This window comes from Rhinolophus sinicus, linkage group LG04 (assembly GCF_036562045.2).
Source record: "Rhinolophus sinicus isolate RSC01 linkage group LG04, ASM3656204v1, whole genome shotgun sequence".
In the NCBI taxonomy this organism is placed as follows: Eukaryota; Metazoa; Chordata; class Mammalia; order Chiroptera; family Rhinolophidae; genus Rhinolophus; species Rhinolophus sinicus.
Window position 1 is genome coordinate 167,666,807 of NC_133754.1, and position 18,529 is coordinate 167,685,335.

At 39.8% G+C, this 18,529-nt stretch overlaps 1 protein-coding gene across 2 annotated transcripts in view; it reads right to left on the reverse strand.

Annotated features, from left to right (window-relative positions):
• Positions 1 to 936: 936 nt before the first annotated feature.
• The window catches only part of TMEM245 (transmembrane protein 245), an 86,728-nt gene continuing 69,135 nt past the window's right edge, over positions 937 to 18,529 (reverse strand). Inside the window, exon 17 of one of the 2 annotated variants that reach the window (XM_019734186.2) lies at positions 937 to 5,854. In XM_019734186.2, the coding sequence (XP_019589745.2) occupies positions 5,809 to 5,854 (46 nt within the window). In that variant the 3' untranslated portion in view covers positions 937 to 5,808. The remainder of the gene's footprint in view (positions 5,855 to 18,529) is intronic. The other variant, XM_019734185.2, reaches the window with a different exon arrangement.

Below are 18,529 nucleotides of genomic sequence, written 5' to 3' on the forward strand. Positions count from 1 at the left end.
AATACTGTTAACTTTTTAAAACTGCTTTTCAAAATTACTTTTCCCCTATTGCCTACTACAGAAGAGTTTAACAGATCTGTTCAGTTACTGAAAAGATCATTCTTGGGTGTACACTTCTGACTAAATTCACTTAAGAGTAAGGCTAAAAGACGGAACCCCTGCATGACTGGGATGGAAGGGAGAGCTGAACACTTCTTACCCTAAGGATTCCAGGAGCAAAGACAAAAGGAGGTTGTCAGAAAGTACACACTTTCTTAAGGGGTCTAGGCTTAAGCAATAGACTGAGAAGCATGAAGAAATATTTTGTAAACTAGCACATATGGTATCTGCCAATGAGACACTATTAGAGTAGAAAAGACTCTGAGGCTGGCTAGTGCAGCCTTACACCTTGGCCAGAATAATTTCTCCATCCATAATGTCAGATTGATGAGTTGCAGACCGCCAACTCAAGGTGTCAGCACGCTCTTTTCCGAGAAGTGTTGAAATGTGGTTCACGGTACTTCCGCTATGGGGTCAGTTCCACCTGCCAGTGCTGCACGGATAGCTTTGGTATTGAGTACAGCCATAGCTTAAGCTTGTTTTGTTCATTCAAAATATGCCAGTTCCTTTCTACAACTTTTTTCCCCTCTGATTATTACTTCCCAGCCGCCCACCTCACCATTTCCTTTTCTACCACAAGGCCACCTTATCCTGTGCACTGAGGGCCCCAGCTTCAGCCTGGGACCCTTTCACTTTGTTAAGGTGAAAGCCCAGCATTCACTCCCAAAACACATCTTCCCTTATGTAAGTTGCCCATATTTCATAAACATTCAGTGTAGGCACTGGAGCCAAAGGGAAAGATGTAGGGCCTAGCAGACAGATGGTTACATCTGTAAAAGTCTGACTTCACTCAAGACCAAATTTCTCAGCAGAAATTAGACTAAAGTGACCACCTGATTCATTCAACACAAGTCATTTTATTTCAAAATATAAATATTTTACATTTACAAAGAAGTTACATCAGGAGGTTGTCAAAGCAAGTTAAAGCTAAGAAACAACATTTGTGTGAGAATAAAGATGTATTATTGTATTTGAATAATCTTTTTTACTTTCAAACCATCTCTACTTTGCCTAAGAATGCAGAGATCATACATTTTCCAAAATTACATAAGCAATCACAACAATATATCCAATCTTGGTTTCAAAATCAAATGGTACTTGAAATACACTCCAGTCCTCTAAACAAGTGGCACTGCAAAGGACAAAAGAAGGGTTTTCTTTGGGATAGCTATAATAGGAGTTACACTTTCTGGGTCACTGCAATAACAAAGAAATAGTGTTGATAATAAACCAAAATGATGTTACTTGAAGATTTGTATCCATACCTTTCATTGTAAAATATAAAGCTGGAAGAAAAAATAAGAAACCTGGTGTAGAGTAAATAACTCTGGACTTGGAGTCAGAAATTCTGAAACTGAATTCTGGCTCCATTATTTTGTGGTATAAAGTTAAGGGGAAAAACATCACAAAAAAACTTTCTGAGGCCTCCAGTGCCTCTGATAATATTGGACACCTGCCTATCTCACAGGGTTGTTACGAAAGCAGTCTGAAAACTATAAAGTGCCATACAAAAGCGTTATTAAAATGTAATATCAACTATCCTCATTGTATCTGCACATTAATTGATCCTTGAAAAACTTTGACAACTAAACACAAATACTGATTTTACACACCATAGGTGGAAAAGAATCTCTATACTTTGAGTATAGCTCTGAACAGCAATTATGTTTTCTTTCTAATATCTCACTAAACTTTGAGATTTATTACAGTTACATGGTACGATGGTAGCAAATTGACCGTTCAGAATTTCCATTAAGGATGTCTTCTAAAACAGCTGTAAACTTACTTGAGAGCCATGTTTCCCAAAGGACCAGTGGCACTTTGAGATGCTCTAAGAAAATGAGATGGGGACGCAGTTTAAGGTCGAATAAGTCTAAGTAAAACATAGTCTGCTCTCCTCTTATGCTAAAGAAAGAAAATAAACTCAGCGTGCCTCAATTTTAATTGACCATGGCGTCCCCTCCCCCACACACACGTTTGTTCTCTTATAACCTCTAATAACAACCCTTTGAACTATGGCTATAAGGAACGTATTTTCCCAAAAGCTACTCATCTACGAGGAAAAGGGAAGTAAAGTAGAAAAACGGACTGAGAAAAAAGAAGTATATGCTATTCTGAATTGTGACTAACTGGCTCTCTGTTAAAAAAGCCACTTTAACCTGTGGGTTTCTCTAGAAAATGACAGAATCACCTAATTACATAAGGCCCATTCTAGCACAGAATTTCTATGACTCTAGTAGACAGATAGTTTAAAAATGATTAAGAGAACTGTAAATCAAGTCTATCAAAAAATAACTGCTCAGTGGTTTCAGATAGTATGCATACTTTTCGAAGGTCCTCTAAAATGTAATAAAATGAATATATTTTGATGGCAAAATATGTAAAGGCAAGAAATTAATAAAAACAAAAGTACTTGTTCTGAACTGGCACTAGCATTTGGAAGTATGTTGTCAGAGGCTATTTGCACTGTGAAATGCCTACTGTAGTACTCTTGTAAGGGTCTCGGAAGACCCTTAGAGGAGACTACAGGGCAGGACCAGAACATGGGAAGTTCTGACGGGGTTTTTCCTTATAAAGCTGAGGTTGAAAGCTCCAAATCGCTCACCAAAATTACTTTGCTCTCATCTAACCCTTCATGGCCTGAATTTCAGAGTATTTCTTGCCCAGCAGTGACACATCCTGAAGCGCTAAATACAACGGAAGTGACAACTAATGGTATTAGGAAGTCCTGAAGGGTCACAATCTGTTCATGTTAAGACCAAGGTCAGCTGCAGGACCTCATCTGCAAGCCCTGTAGCAGCCCTTTTTAACTGGAATGAACAGCTGCTATTTCCAAAGGCTACTGGTTTTTGTAAATACAGTATCTCCATAACACTTCTCGGGTGTCCTCCCACTCACTGTCCAGCGTCAATCTACACCAGTCTCACTCTGCCAACTAACCACCTCCAATGGAAGAGGGCGGTAGGATTCCTTGCAAACTGACAAATAAATAAGACTGGTATCTAAGGCAGTGTGACAGAGATTACATCCAGGAACAGAGGGTGTGACAGGTATTTCGGAACTGAAGCAGGACTTATATGACATGGAAAGAGGAGCACATCTGTGTGGAGAGCTTTTATCTTCTCCACCCATTCCCCCATTCGGTTTACAACTGAGTAGTGAATGTGAAGTCAAAACTAATCTTTTAATAAAGCTGTAAAATGCAAGACACTGTGAGAGGATTTCTGTCCTCAGTTTTGACTGAAGCTACTTCTTCATCGATCCATTTTCTGTTCCTAGTGAAACTTCCTCTTTCTGGGTCAAATACTAATTAACAATCTGAGGGTGGGTCATCTTTGAGACCTGAGCTTCGGGCTCCTACCTTTTCATACCACTTGATCTCTATGCCCTGTGGAAATTCTGTAAAACCTCACTGGATCTGAGGGGGCATGTTTCTGAGGGGTCGAGCTGGTCGGCCTTCCCAGGCTTTATGCAGTTGGCTGGAGCACCGGGGCAAGTGCAGGTTTCCTAACAAGACTGTGGGAACATATCTGTTCCTGATATTTCAGGATGATGTTACATCACTGCTAATTTTGGCAGCTCGAAACTATTCTTAGGGCTCAGCATTTCCCCTCTAAGAACCTGGTGTTCATACTAATAATTATAACCAGCAACAGCCATTCATTAGCTCAAGTTCAGGTTTTTGCAACCACTTTAAACAGCTAAAAGCATTTTGGAAGAACAGTTTGTATATGCACCCTAGCTCATTGTATGTAATGTTTGCCTCTTATGAATACGTGCTAATTACAGCTATAAACTTACTAGTATACAAGTAATAAAAACTAACCTGATTTCTTTTTTAACCCTTTTAATGCAAAAGTTTTCAATGTAGCAATACACATGATCTGGCTAAGATTTAAGGTAAGAGAAGGCCTTCTTAGGAGTTAACCCCTACAGCACCCTGTATAGTGCCTGGCATGGAACCCAGAGTTTGGCAAACTGTCAACAAATGTTTCACTGAATGAATGATTAAACAACCGACTGAAGAATGAGTTACTTAACGGCCAAATGTAACACTGAGTATTATATCAAATTATAATTGTTGAAGGATTCCTAGTCAAAATGAGAAATCTGCATGTAATCTACTGTATAAACAGTCAAAGACCTCATGGGAGCCTCTCTTCTAGGTGGAGTTTTTAAGTAATATCACAATAAATTTAAGCTAATTATCACTAACTATGCTTCTTAGTGAGGAGGTGTTTTAGAAAAATGATTTCCACTTTTGTTTTCCAAAAAGGTGATCTTTGATACTTAAGAATGCTTTCTCCTCCATATTCCCCTGGCGGCAGAGAACAAGCCGGGTGGTTGTTCTATACAGTGGAAAAGGCAGAAAGCTAAGAGCTGAGTTCTAGTCACAGCCCTGCCATTAACTGTAGAACAAGTCCAAGGACACCTATTCTCTCTCATAGCACTGAGACAACTGCGTAAGATAGAAGGAACACAACAGTATGGCAGAGTTCACAGATTTACGGAGACAGAAGATTTGAGGTCAAATCTTACTAAACTTTCTGACTTTTGAGTTGGTCACTTTGCTGAAACTTAGCTTCCCCATCTAGGGGAAACTGTTATAAAACAATATAAAGCAAAATGAAAGATGATGGGAAGTGGTTGTGAAATAATATGCACAACAAGACTTTGCAAAATGTAAAGCATTATGCTGGTTATTGTGACATCTGACACATTTTAAAAGTCACAATTTAATTCAAAATGCATTCATTGAGAATCTTATGTGCAAGGCACTGTGCTAAGTGATGGGGAAATACTCCACAAATATAAAATTCTACTGCCGATAAGTAATTAAGTGGCAGAATTCCAAAAAGTGAAATGGACACGTTTAACACATGAGAGTACTGCTGCACCTGAGATTTTTGACTTAAAACATTTGGAAAGAAAAAAATCACAACATGAATTCTATCATATTGTTACCATCAATAGCAGCTTCATAAGTACTGAACTTCAGTGTGGTTGGCCAAGTTTTAGACATTTGGCAACAGTGTAGTGGGGGAGGGAGGGAGGAGAAAAAAGGGGAGGAAGAGCTTCAGTCTGTCTGTGTCTCCTATGGCTGCAACATACAACTATCTGAACTTCAAATAAGCCACCTCACTCTTGTGCTAAGGATTCAGTCTTTCTTAGGGAGGACCATACCTTGTGGGAGAACAGTAGAAAACTCATTTTTCCTGCCCAAGCAACTATATATTCAAAAGTGAAAGCCCTTTTCATTGAAAAGTGACTGTCATCGAAAAGTTTTAAGAACAGATGTCTTAAAACAGGAGAAAATTACATTGCATACACTGTTAACAGCAGGTAGTTTAGGGCTCTTAATAACTTTATAAATACATGTTGTAATAATATAGATAAGCAAAGTGGAAAATTTTCAAGCTATGGCACCAGTGTATAAACTGAAACTTTTCAAGCCATCTTAAAACAGTTAATTAAGTGAGCAAACCACATTTCTGAGCTCTAAAGCTGTGCTTTAAAATGCAAAGCAGCCCACAGCCAGCTCTCTCTTGTCCATGTATTCTGTACTGAAGGCCGGGAGGTTTCTGCTGCTTTTCCTGGGCTCTGCTTCTAGGCACAGCTGAATGGACAGGAGGCCACAGCTGAGCTGAACTCACTGAACTCACAGTCAAGGTTGAACTTCCTGGAGAAATCACTACAGTGGAAGCCACGTCAGTCTATTGAAGATTTCAGATCATCAGAAACGTCACGGAAAGTCCTATAAGAAGAAAAGATAAAATGATTAGTTTTGCTTTTGGAAACGGGGGGGGGGGGGGGGGGGGCGCGGAGAGGGGGGAGCTCAGGGGAAATAAAACCACAGACGTGAAAATAAGAAAGAGAGAGAGAAAGAGAAGGGAGGGAAACAGCATCTAACCAGTAATTAATTGCCATAGAATAATATTTTTATAATCTGAGAGCCTTGATGAGGTTATATACTCATTATTTTTTCTTAACATTATATTTTCACTGAGTATCGTTGCAAAGTCTGCCAGTTATCTCACATTCTTTAGTAACAAGAACTCCAGTTTTTTGCTGAGTCCACTGTCTCTCATCCAAGACTACTTCCCCAGACTCCCATGAAACTAACCAACATGTGACTAAGTTGTAGCCACCGAGGTGTAAGTGGAAGTGTTGTATGACTTTTGGGCAGTGTCTCTGAAAAAGGGTGATCTTCTTCGACCCTTCCCCTTTCTTGCTGGCTGGAAAGTGAACACAACAATGTTCAAGAGAAAAATACTAAGAGACCAAAGATCAAATGCTAAGTAGGTAAGTTTTATTGCAATACAGGAAATCTGACCCAGCAGAGTCCTAGCTCTGATGGATGCGGTTTCAGGCAGGAGAAATGGAGTTAGGTCTTTTCATCAAAGAACCTGGTACCGTACTGTGTCTGACCCACATCAGGCATGCTAAGTGCAATTAGTGTTGCTAATTGGCAGGTAATATCTGGACTGGAGAAAGGCAGTGGGCTGCATCTATGAGGTGCCTCCCTCAGGACTATGGTTGCTACTTTTCCTTTACTACATAATTTATATGCCCAAGCGAGGATTATGTCACCGAGTCAGGTCTGCAACGGTGTTGGCAGCCAAATGGCCAGGTCAGAGTTTATCAATGAACATGAGCTGAAGCACCCATCCTAGAGGAAAAGACCTCACACCAAGGCTGGCAGAACATCAAGGAGGGGGCGTGGCCTGGATGTTTGTGGAACAGTCAGACTAGCCCTGGGCTCCCTACCTCTGGACTTCTTTCACCCAAGAGAGAAACAAACTTCTAAGCTCATATGAAGTCACTGTTGAGTTTTATTGAGGGAGGGTTTTTCTGAGTTTGCTTCTTTTTCAGTTATATAAAGCCAAATCTATCTTAAAGATACAGGTGTGTCGCAGAAGTTTATTATCTTTTTAGATGGAAGTTAACTTGCTCCTTGACAACAATATCACCAATTGGGGACACAGAAGAACGTTTGAGCTTAAAAAGTTTGTTTTCAAAAATAATTTTCAAGGGTTCAGTTTATACTATATTAGTCTGTAGTCACATCATTATACTATGTTGTTTCTTCTTAGATTATTTGTCAATCAAATAAAGCCCATTTTATTTTCATACCTATAACCAAGTGTTAAAAAGATTACTTAACTTTTTCATTAGAAATAGACCTAAAAGAGAATATAAGAAGTGTTCCAAAACTTCATGGAATCACTCACAATTATAGAAACAAAAGATAATGAAAAGTTGTCATTAGGGATAAATCTAAAAATTCATAAAGCAAATATCTGAACTTCAGGTGCAATTCCACAGTCATGCCACCTCCTTTACACCTCTGTCTTCTCAATTTTCAGTTCACATAAATATTTAGGAGGGTTAGCCAGGCAAGGCAGAGGTAAATTAAACATTTTCGGGGGCGGCCAGATGGCTCAGTTGGTTAGAGTACAAGCTCTGAACAACAGGGTTGCCAGTTCGATTCCCACATGGGCCAGTGAGCAGCGCCCCCTGCAGCTAGACTGAAGGACAACAAGGCCCAGATTGAAGCTGATGGGCCCTGGAGAAACAGACTGTTCCCCAATATTCCCCAGCAAAATGCATTTTTTTAAAAAAAAGACTAATTTTCATACAATGTCAGGAGCACTTTAATATCAAGAGGAGCACAAAGAAAATGTTGCAAAAAGGATATTACATTCAAGGTGCTCAGTTATCTCAAAGCTCTTCCAATGGGTGGTGCCCTTAGCCTCTTGTACCTCTGAAGCATGCCTCTAACTAGCACAGCTCCACTTCCAAAGAACAGCTTTGAAGTAAACTTCCTGGCTATGGCTCCTGTGGCTTTGAAAGGGTTTATGTGAGACATGGTGGAAACCACCATGTTGAATATATGCTGATAGGTCTAGGAACTGAAATGAGTTGTTTCCTTAAATATTTTTATGCTCTGCGAAAAATTCCCCCAAACTAAGATTTACATACAAAGACACGTTTCCTCTCTCTCTCTCTCTCTCTCTCTCTCAAATCAGGATTTCTCAATACCAGCACTACTGACATTTTTGTGTGTTATAAGATGTTTAGCGGCATCCGTACCTCTACCCACTGGAGTTGTGACAATCAAAATGTCTCCAAACATGACCAAATGTCCAAAGGGGAGCAAAATTACACCCTCCCCCCAGAACCATTGCTCTAGATGTCTATTTATTTATATATCTATTTTCATACTCACGAAAATTTGTGTTTTTACATTTGTATATAAGCAAGGTTGGCTAAAAACTGTCTCAGACAACAGGAATTCAGGTACCATGTTTCTGCAAAAATAAGACCTAACTGGAAAATAAGCCCTAGCATGATTTTTCAGGATGACATTCCCTGAACATAAGCCCTAATGTGTCTTTTGGAGCAAAAATTAATGTAAGACCCGGTCTTATTTTCAGGGAAACACGGTAGTACTCGGTTCTGAGAAACCCTGGAAAATGTTTACAACCAATAACGCAAACTGGCCAATACTATAAAGTATTTTCCTTCACCCAACAGGTTTCTAAATTCATCCTTTGACATTTTTTCACATTTCTAAGATACCTGCAAGTTTGAATCTCTAACTATTCAATTTCTCTAAATTATGAATGAAAAATCCTGCCTCAGGGCAGACATGCATGAAATAAAATTAAGACTGTGGTTGGCCTACTGACTGCCTTCTGTTGACAAGAAAGCTTAGCTGTAACCTTGAAATTCATACCTACTACTCAATTCTGCCTCCAGGCCAAGAAAGCCTCCAAATGGACTCCGAAGAAAGAAAACAAAATTAAGTAAGCTGAGAAAACAGTTACTAAGAGTTTTCCATCTCAACATTATATCTTCTTTAGATGTATAGAGTGGTGATGGTGTGTATGTGTGTGTGTGTGTGTGTGTGTAAAACCCTACAAAAGAGGTATGTGTGTAACTCTATAGAAGTGTGTGTGTGCGCGCACGCATGTGTGTAACCCTATATAAGTAAATTGATCTTAAATCAACCTCCAAATTACCTCCTGGAAAACAAATCCCATAACCTAGAGATACAGAAATAATTTCTTTAAAAAAAAATTCTTAATTGAATTTATTTAAACTGAAAAAAAAAAAACCCATCAACAACAAAAACCCAAAACACAGTTCACCTGTTTCTCCCAACCCTGGCAACCACCAATCTATTCTCCATACCTAAGAACTCGGTTGATTCATGTTTTAGGTTCCACATATAAGAGATCACAAGGTCTTCATCTTGCTCTGATTTCTTTCTGGCCTCATCAAGAGGTACGAGGCTAACTAATCAGCAGGGCTCCTAAAACCGCACCTCCCTAGATAGCACCGTGGTAGAAGAAGCAATCAGGAACACGACCACATCTGGCAGAGGGGACAGAGCACAGATGTTAACATTTACCGTTCCTTTACTAGCTATGGGACTGTGCCATGTGGTTTGTCATTTATAATCCTTTGCTCCTTGAAAACGTTGCGGATCTTCTTCCCCTAAAGTTTCCATGAGATTTTTCAAAATTTCACTTATGTAAATGTTTAAATCTTTTCCGATATAACAACTCAAGAGCTGTTGACTCTCGTCCTCCCAGAGATGCAGAATAAACTTTGAACATTTAAGAATGAAAGCTTTAAGTGACTAACTTAACTCACTTCAGTTGGCTCGGCATAGCAGAGTGTGTATTTCCTAAACCCTCACCAGCACACAGGTACAAAACCTGTGACAGAGCAGATGTCATCACTGTTACGCACATCCCTTCCCTTCCAACAAATCTGGAATAAAGTTCTAAGGCTGAGGTTTACTACATTCCATCTGTTTTTATCAACCTCAAGACTGTATTTCAAAAATCTTTTTATCCAGATTTTCTCTTGGTTTCACTAAACCTATTGATTCATCAAATTTTCACTGAGCCTTTTCAATGTTAGGAATAGTAAAACAGTGGTAAACAAGTTAGACATAGCCACTACCCTCAGAAAGCTTATCAACTAGAGGGAAAGACAATTAACTAAGCACACATTTATGTCCTATGTATTAAGTTACAACAGGAGAAGTGCAGCATGCTATGGGGACACACAGCAGGGACATCTTACCTAGTCTAGAGAGTTCCAGCAATGCTTTTCAAAAGAAACATACTTTAAGTATAGACCGTGATAGTGGATTTGGCTAGAAACCCAGTATTCTGTACCGAGGGAAAAACATGTCCAAAGATGACGACTTCAGGGAACTAAAACAAGTCCAACAAGGCTAAAAAATAAAACCCCAGGCCGGTAGCAGAGAGAGATGAGTCTGCAGAGGTAGATGGAAAGAAGGCATAGAAAGTCTGATGGGCCAACATAAAGTTTCAACTTTATCTTGAAGGCCATGGGAAGCCACTGTGGGGATTTTAAGGACAGAGAGACATAACATTTATGCTTCAGAAAAACCAGAGGCTCTGTGAGGGTACAAAAAATAACTTTCTTCACACCTTCTAAGTTCTTCTAACTGGGCTAATAATCAAATTAACATGAAACAGATTAACAGGAGAAAATGTCCAAAATTTATTACGAATGTCCATATGAGGGTGCCCTAGGAACATGAGACCTGACAGAGGCATTGGGAAGTTGAGGTTTACATGCCATTCTGGACAAAGGAGAAGTCGGGGAAGCAGGGGCCTGGGATTTCAAAGGAAAGGTAGGCAATTCACAGAGAGCTGAGAAAGAGCAAACCTTGGTAAACCCACTCCTGCTGGGCCACCCAGAAGGAAGTTCAACAAACAGGCTCTGCTAGATTTCTCCCATCTGCACCATTTAGTTTATAGTATGATGCTTAGGTGATTGTTCCTTTACCTTAAGCAGGTTTTTCTATCTGAAATCCTTTAGGCAAGTAAGGGGGGAGGGTCAAAGTTTCTTTCTGAGTCTTGTGTTTCTTAATAACCAGCTTAAAAACTATATCCCCAACCCAACATTTTGGGGTGGCAAAACTTTGGTCCTCTCAGCTGCATTATGGAGAACAGAGTGGAGGGAAGCAAAATTAAGGGCAGGAACCAGGGAAGAGGCTATTGAAGCAATGCCAGAAATGGGTCACACCACTGAGAATACAGAGGAATAAACAGATTCAGGAAATGTGTACGCCACCGAGTCAAAGGAGAGGCAACAGACAACAGAAGGCGAGTCCAATCTATCTCCCTTCCCAACTCGTTTTCTCTTTTTTCCCCTAATTATTCCAAATTAGGGTGATGGGAAGTACATCCAACTGAAATTCTTAAGGTTAATGTATAGGTCTGTAGGAGTGGCATTGGAGGACATCTTTGTATCTCATTTTGCAAAGAAAAAGAAAAATAACTTCTTGCTCTATAAAGTAAGTTTAATTATGAAAGACAGTCACTTGTCAGATCAAGAGAATGCTTCTAAAAACAGCAATGAGCTACTAATAACTCTTCCCTAAAGAAAGATAAAGCAGGTGAGGGATGGGAGATGAGGGTAAGGGGGATCGAATATATGGTGATGGAAGGAGAACTGACTCTGGGTGATGAACACACAATGGGATTTATAGATGATGTAATACAGAACTGTACACCTGAAATCTATGTAATTTTACTAACAATTGTCACCCCAATAAATTTAATAAAATAACAACAAAACAAAAAAAAAAAAAAAAAAAAGAAAGATAAAGCTGAGTTCCTATAGGACCACACTGGAGTTGTCACCTGTCACCTTCGGTAGTGTCAAGGTGTGACAAAGGGCAAAGGAAAATTAATGCAGAGAACAGCATTCCTGGAGGAGCTCCTGGAATATTCTCCTACTTCCTCCTTACAGGTTTTTCGGAGCTTCAATATTCAGAGATTGCTGCTCAGTTTTCAGTAGGAGTGCAATAAGCACATCAAATCAAGTCTGAGTATCCTGTCCAAGTATCAAGAAAGGACTCTAAGCTACGTGATTGCAGGAGTGGTTTTGACCTTCCTCACACTTCTCAAACAGCCCCGCTATTCACACAGAACAGAGAAAGTGACAGGATCTGATCACGGAGTCGGCCCCAAACTGTTGGGAGCCCAATGTTGTGCTGTGTCCATGAAAGTCAACTCCATCAATTACTGTAGTCACCACTACCCATAGTGAGAAGCAAAGCCAGGGGGCCCTCCCTCCTTCATCTTTCCTCAGGTGGACAGTTGATGGTGGCACACTGAAACAGTCTTGCAAATGGCTCTTTTCAGCCACCAATGCCTGTATCTGCCATTAGAAGGTATGTCTGCCTAATAAAACGCAACCATCCACCCTCTATTATCACACTGTAACAACATCAGAGTTCCTAAGATAAGCCAAACCCTCCATAGCTCTATAGAGACTATTTCCTCACAGACCATTCACTGCTTCACCTAGGAATTGTGCACACTTCAAGTACAAAACACTGTTGACAGGTGCTCTGGATACATCGGTAGCTAAAATGGATGTGACCCCTGTAGGAACAGCCACGACAGTCAGGTGGGAAAAGACAAGACAAATACGCAATCAAGTATCTAAATGAAAATTGGCCTATAGAGGAAAGCTACAAGATGCTATGTGTAAGAGCATTAAACTAGCAGGAAAGATGTAACCTAATCATGAGGGTAGGAAAGCCTTCTCTGATGAACTGACATTTGAGTTGAGATCTAAAGAATGATTAGGAGTTAATTAAGCAAGGAAAGCTGCAGGGAGATTGGAAGCGTCTGTCTAAATAGAGAAAGCAGCATGTATAAAGGCCCAAAGTTTGAGTGGATCCTAGGGTATCTGAGGCCCTGATAGGAAGCCAGTACGGCTGCAGCTCAGAACGCAAGGGAAAAATGTTTCAGGGTTTGTGAGACAGGCACAGGTCAGACCATGTAGGGCCCTGTTAGCCATGTCGAGGACTCTGATCTTTCTCCTAAAACCAATGGGAGACCATTTTTGGCACAATCAAATATGCCTCCATTTTGAAAAAAACACATCAGCTGCTGAATGGAGAATGGATTGGAGAACAGTAAGAGCAGAGGCAGAGAAACCAGTTGGGAGACTAACATGACCGTAGTAGCCCAGGTGAGCTATCTAGTAACAGGGCTCAGCTGACACCAGTGGAGTGGCACTAGAGATAAAGAGGCAAGGACAGATTTGAGGTAAAACTCACGACTTGGTAAAGATGGTGAACGAGGAGATGGGAAGTAATAAGGATAACGACATAATGGTATATGTAAGTGGCGGGTACCATTTACTGATGTAGGAAATAGAGAATGTTTTTTCTTATGGAAGGCAAGAGGCTGGTTAGCAAAGGAAAAGAAAAATCTTTAGCTGAAAAACACCAGCTCACTTGCTTTTTAACTGTGACTAATAAGCAAGTTGTCCTCTCTAAGCCCTGATTTCTTCACCTATAAAACGTGGAAAACAACCGTTCCCAACCTCATGAAAACACTGGACAGATTAAGCAAATGTCACCAATGGTTGTGTTTGTTACTATTCAAGATGTCATTTAGACTTCCCACTAAAGAGTGATGTATTAAATATATATTTCCTTCAGATCCTCTCAAAAGCCCATTAGAACACCACTAAAAGTATTGTTTAAAAGGCATAAAACTACTGGAAAGAAAGGAAAACAAAAGAGAAGAGGTAAGAGCAACAAACTTTCAGAAGGTGGAAAACAGACAGACAACTTGCCATGTGCTATGTCCCAGCATACGGTAAAATGCGGAATCCTAAGCCAGTAGTGGGAAAAGCCAAGATACAACCTGACTAGTTCAGCAAAATCCTCCATGAGTCTCAGGAATTGGTGACATAAAGTAATTCTGGAACTGAGTTTGAAAGTGAGGGCTAAACAAAGGACTGCTTTAAAGTCTACTTAAAAAGCGGCAAGACCCCACTGCTCCAATATCCCCACCCATCTCCACCCAGCAAAGCAACTGCCCCTATCATTCGCAGAAAATTAGTTTTCGCCCACTCCCCTCTAGACAAGGTAAAACAAAAAATCTCTGGACTAGGAAAAACAAGTAGAGATGGGGGTGCGGGTAATACTGACAATAGGTGATTAAATGAACGTTTATATCTTGAACACTGTCCAGTCCCTTTCTCCCTCTTGGCTTTCAGAATGTTGTCAGCCAGGCCATCAACCTCTAGGCAGGCGATTAGAAGATCTTTCTCGGATGAACTTATTAGCCCAAAAGGGGAACCAAAAAGCACTGATATCGAGGGTTGCACAAGACAATGGCCTTGCCAGATTATGGCACCACACATAATAACCCACCCACAGCTCTGGAGTTAAGTGTCTCACTCTTAATATGAGCCAAAAGCCTCTCCGATCTCTGGTATGATTATGTTATGTTAACATGGTAAAGGTGAGGATTTTACACATATAACTAAGGTTCCTAATCAGTCGTCTTTATTCAAAACAAGAGTATGCTGGGTTGGCCCCGGCTTAATCAGGTGAGCCCTTTAAAGAAGGATTTAAGCTGAGAGAGACATCAGAAAAAGAGTGGCCTTGAGGAAACAAACATCCATGTATGAGATATGATCAAAAACTACAGTGAATGCTTAAAAAAAGATTATTACAATAAAAGACACACTGCCATTAATCCCCCTCAAAATACTCCCTTTAACTTCGAACATACTTATCCCATCATTCTTGCCACTTTCTGAAGCAGTTCTGGAACTCCTCTTTCATGAGTGTCTTTAGTTGTGCTGTCGTGGCTGCCTCAATGTCCTGAATCTACTCAAAACTTTTACCTTTCATGGTTATTTTGACTTTGGAGAAGAGCCAGAAGTCATAAGGTGCCAGATCCAATGAATAAGGTAGATGAGGACACACCATAATGTTTTCATTTGATAGAAATTGCCGTATCAGAAGCAATGTGTGACACGGAGCCTTTCCATTGTGATTAAGAAACACGATGAATGCTGCTGCCAAGTGCCATCCAACAGAAAGACAGGGATCTTCAATACAGGAAGTGGTGCATCGAACCTTAGTAACAGTGTGTGACAAGTTTCAGCTTGTTCAGTACAGTCAGTCGGGTGTGAGCTACGGTTGAGAGAAGGTGTTTTAAAGTGTGCCATAAATCATCCTCCACCATGACAATACTCTGTGTCACACATCACTTCTGGTGTATGGCAATTTCTGTCAAATAAAAACATTACGGTGTGTCCTCATCCACCTTAGTCACTGGATCTGGCACCGTGTAACTTTTGGTTCTTCCCCAAAGTCAAAATGATTCAGGACATCAAGGCAGCCATGACAGTGCAACTAAAGACACTCACAAAAGACTTCCAGAACTGCTTCAGAAAGTGGCTAGAACGAGGGGATAAGTGTGTTGGAAGCGAGGAGGAATCTTGTGAGGGGGATTAATGGCAATGTGTTTTTTATGATAATAAATTTTTAAAATTTAAACATTTACCATATTGTTTGATCATACTTCATATGAATGGCCTATGGAGAAGGGTAGCCTCCAGAAGCTACAAGCCTCAGTTCTCTAACTGTAAGGAAATAAATTCTGCCAAAAGCAAGCAAGCTTAGAAGAGGACCCCAATCCGTAGATGAAATCCTAGCCCCAGATGACACCTTGATTGCAGCCTTGTCAGAATCTAAGTAGAAGACCAAGCTGGTTGTGCCTGGACTCCTGACCCATGGAGACTTTAATATAAGTGAAGGTACGTTGTTTTAAGCCACTAAATTAGTGGTATTTTGTTATGTATCATAGAAAACTAATACAGACCTGTATACTAAAATAGGTAAATTTTATTTATGTAAATAATACCTCAATAAACCAGACTGAAAAAAATGATAGCAGAAATGGAAACCTCTATGGAGGTATTAGAAGATAAAGTAGGAGAAATCACCCAGAAAACAAGGCCAAAACACAGAAATAGAAAAACAGCAGAGAAAAGATAAGAAAACGACATGACCAGTGTATGAGGGTCAACATTAAAATAAAAGAAGTTTCTGAGGGCGGCCTGATAGCTCAGTTGGTTAGAGCATGAGCTCTTAACAACAAGGTTGCTGGTTCAATTCCCGCAAGGGATGGTGGGCTGTGCCTCCTGCAACTAAGATTGAAAACGGCAACTGGACTGGGAGCTGAGCTGCGTCCTCCACAACTAGATTGAAGGACAATGACTTGGAGCTGATGGGCCCTGGAGAAACATACTGTTCCCCAATATTCCCCATTAAAAATTTTAAAAAAAAAGAAGTTTCTGAAAGGGAGAGAATGAAATCATCAATGAAATAATTGAAGAAAAATTTCAGAACTGCATAACGTAAGTTTCCAGTTTTAAAGGTCACAAGGCACTTGACAGAAGTGCCAATCAGAGCAACAACAACAAAACATAGAGAAAACTACAAAAAAAGAAAATCCTATAGGTTTTCAAGCAGTTAAATTACAAAGAATCAGGAATCAGAATGGCTTCCGACTTTTAACTGTGGAAGCCAAAAGACAATGAAGAAGTAAAATTCTAAAGGGGGGAAAATTTTAAAGAGATTTCACTACCAGGCAAGCTATCAAATATAACTTTGGGGAAAGTTTCTTTAGTCATGCATCGTCCCCCCAAATTTACCTTCCATGCATTGTTTCCCAAAAGTCTATAAGAGGATGTGCTCCACCAAACAAGGGACTAAATCAAGAAAGCAAATGATATGGGAAAGCATATGGGAAGTAAGGATTCCAACACGGGAGCGTTGAGGGAATCTCCAGGGTGACAGCCGTACAGCAGGCAAAAGGACAGCACTCCCAGGAGCAGATCACAACTCCACGAGTGACTTCTTCAGGAAGATGAAACTTGTAGCACACCAGACGCACCTGAGCACACTGAGTGAGAGGCGGGCTGAGCACCTGGTGCAAAGCTTGGGGCTGGACTAATTATAAGTACGCAGAAAACAAAGCAAATAAAAAAGAGTATCTTTACAACTCCAAGGAACGCAAAAAGTTACATAGGTAAGGAAATATAGACAGAATATACGGGCAGGCTGAAATACGAAGGTAATGTCCAGAGTCATAATAATGTAAACACTGAATACTGATCTAACCAATATCACAGTTTAATAATATTGGGAGGTGAGGAGTGAAAGGTAATTTCTCACCTTCTAAGTGGAAAGCAAACTGATAATGCTTATATGTGATAAAAAAAATCAAGAAGTAACAGTTTATTTCAAGCTATAGAGGTGAGTATCAAATAAGAGTGGAAAAGTGGTTCTTCTTAGAAGGGAAAGGAAGGGGCAGAGAGAAGGAGGACTGCCTTTTTTCACCACAAGCTTTGTAGAAATTTTTGACTCTCTAAACTACATACATACATAACTTTGAAGGAAAAAATGTGACGGCTACTATATCGGTCCTCACATTACTTTGTTCATCCCCCCATACCACCTAATTAACATTTTACCTTCAGAGGGGGGTAAAAGGAAAGAGATCATTTGCCTCTAGAAGAATTCATATTAGTTTCTTTTGTTTCATCTTAAAAACTAAGTCTTGCTTTACTAACAATCGTAAAAAGTTTGTTCTAAAACAATGTCATTCACTATACTGTGCACCCGGAATATAACTAATATAATACTATGTACCAACTATATTTAAGTAACATAACAGCAGAATACTGACCAACCCATTTCCTTTGTGCTTCTTGTTTGGTGAGCCCAAGGAACAGGGGGGTATGCAGTTAGCCAGTGTTCTCTGCCGCTGTCAGGTAACTGTCCACTGGCCTCTCAGGTACCCAAATACTTGCCTTTGAGAGGCAAAGGCAGGAAAGGATATCAAAGTGTCACCACTCCAAAATGGTAAAGGCTTTGTTAAAACCACCTAAGTACCTCTCCTTTTATTCTGTTTTGAGGAAACTGACATTACCCTGCCATCAAGTAAGTGCCTTGCATTAGCTGAAATGGCCCTCTTACCAACCTATTCTCACTCAGAAACTTGACTACTTGTACTGAGTTAAAGGACCATGTCTTTCTTCACAAAATATAACACAATACAAAATCAGCAGACCCATGCTTTAAAAAAATTTAATAAAAATACAAAAGTTTCACTAAATACATTTTTAGAATCAACTTGTTAATGACTCAATTACACTAGAATACCCAACAACAACATAAATAAATAAACTGTTTTCAAATTGAGAATAATAAGGACAATAAGTATAGTCTCTGGAAAGGTAATATTCTTTATTCTGAGACTTCTTACTGTTTCATTAAAAGTCCTTCTTACTTTTGTGTTAAAATGTAATTTCTGGTACAACCATATAGAAAAATTGTTCTGCAAATATCCGGTAAAGTTAAACCAGATTCATGTCCACCAAAAGACATGTACAAGAAAGTTCATAGCAGGTTGATTCATAACAGTCATGAACCGAAAACTACCCAAACATCCACCAATGCCACGATGAATAAATACATTGTGATATATTCAAACACTGGAACACTAGACAGCAATGAAAAAGGAATGAACTGCTATATGCAACAACATGG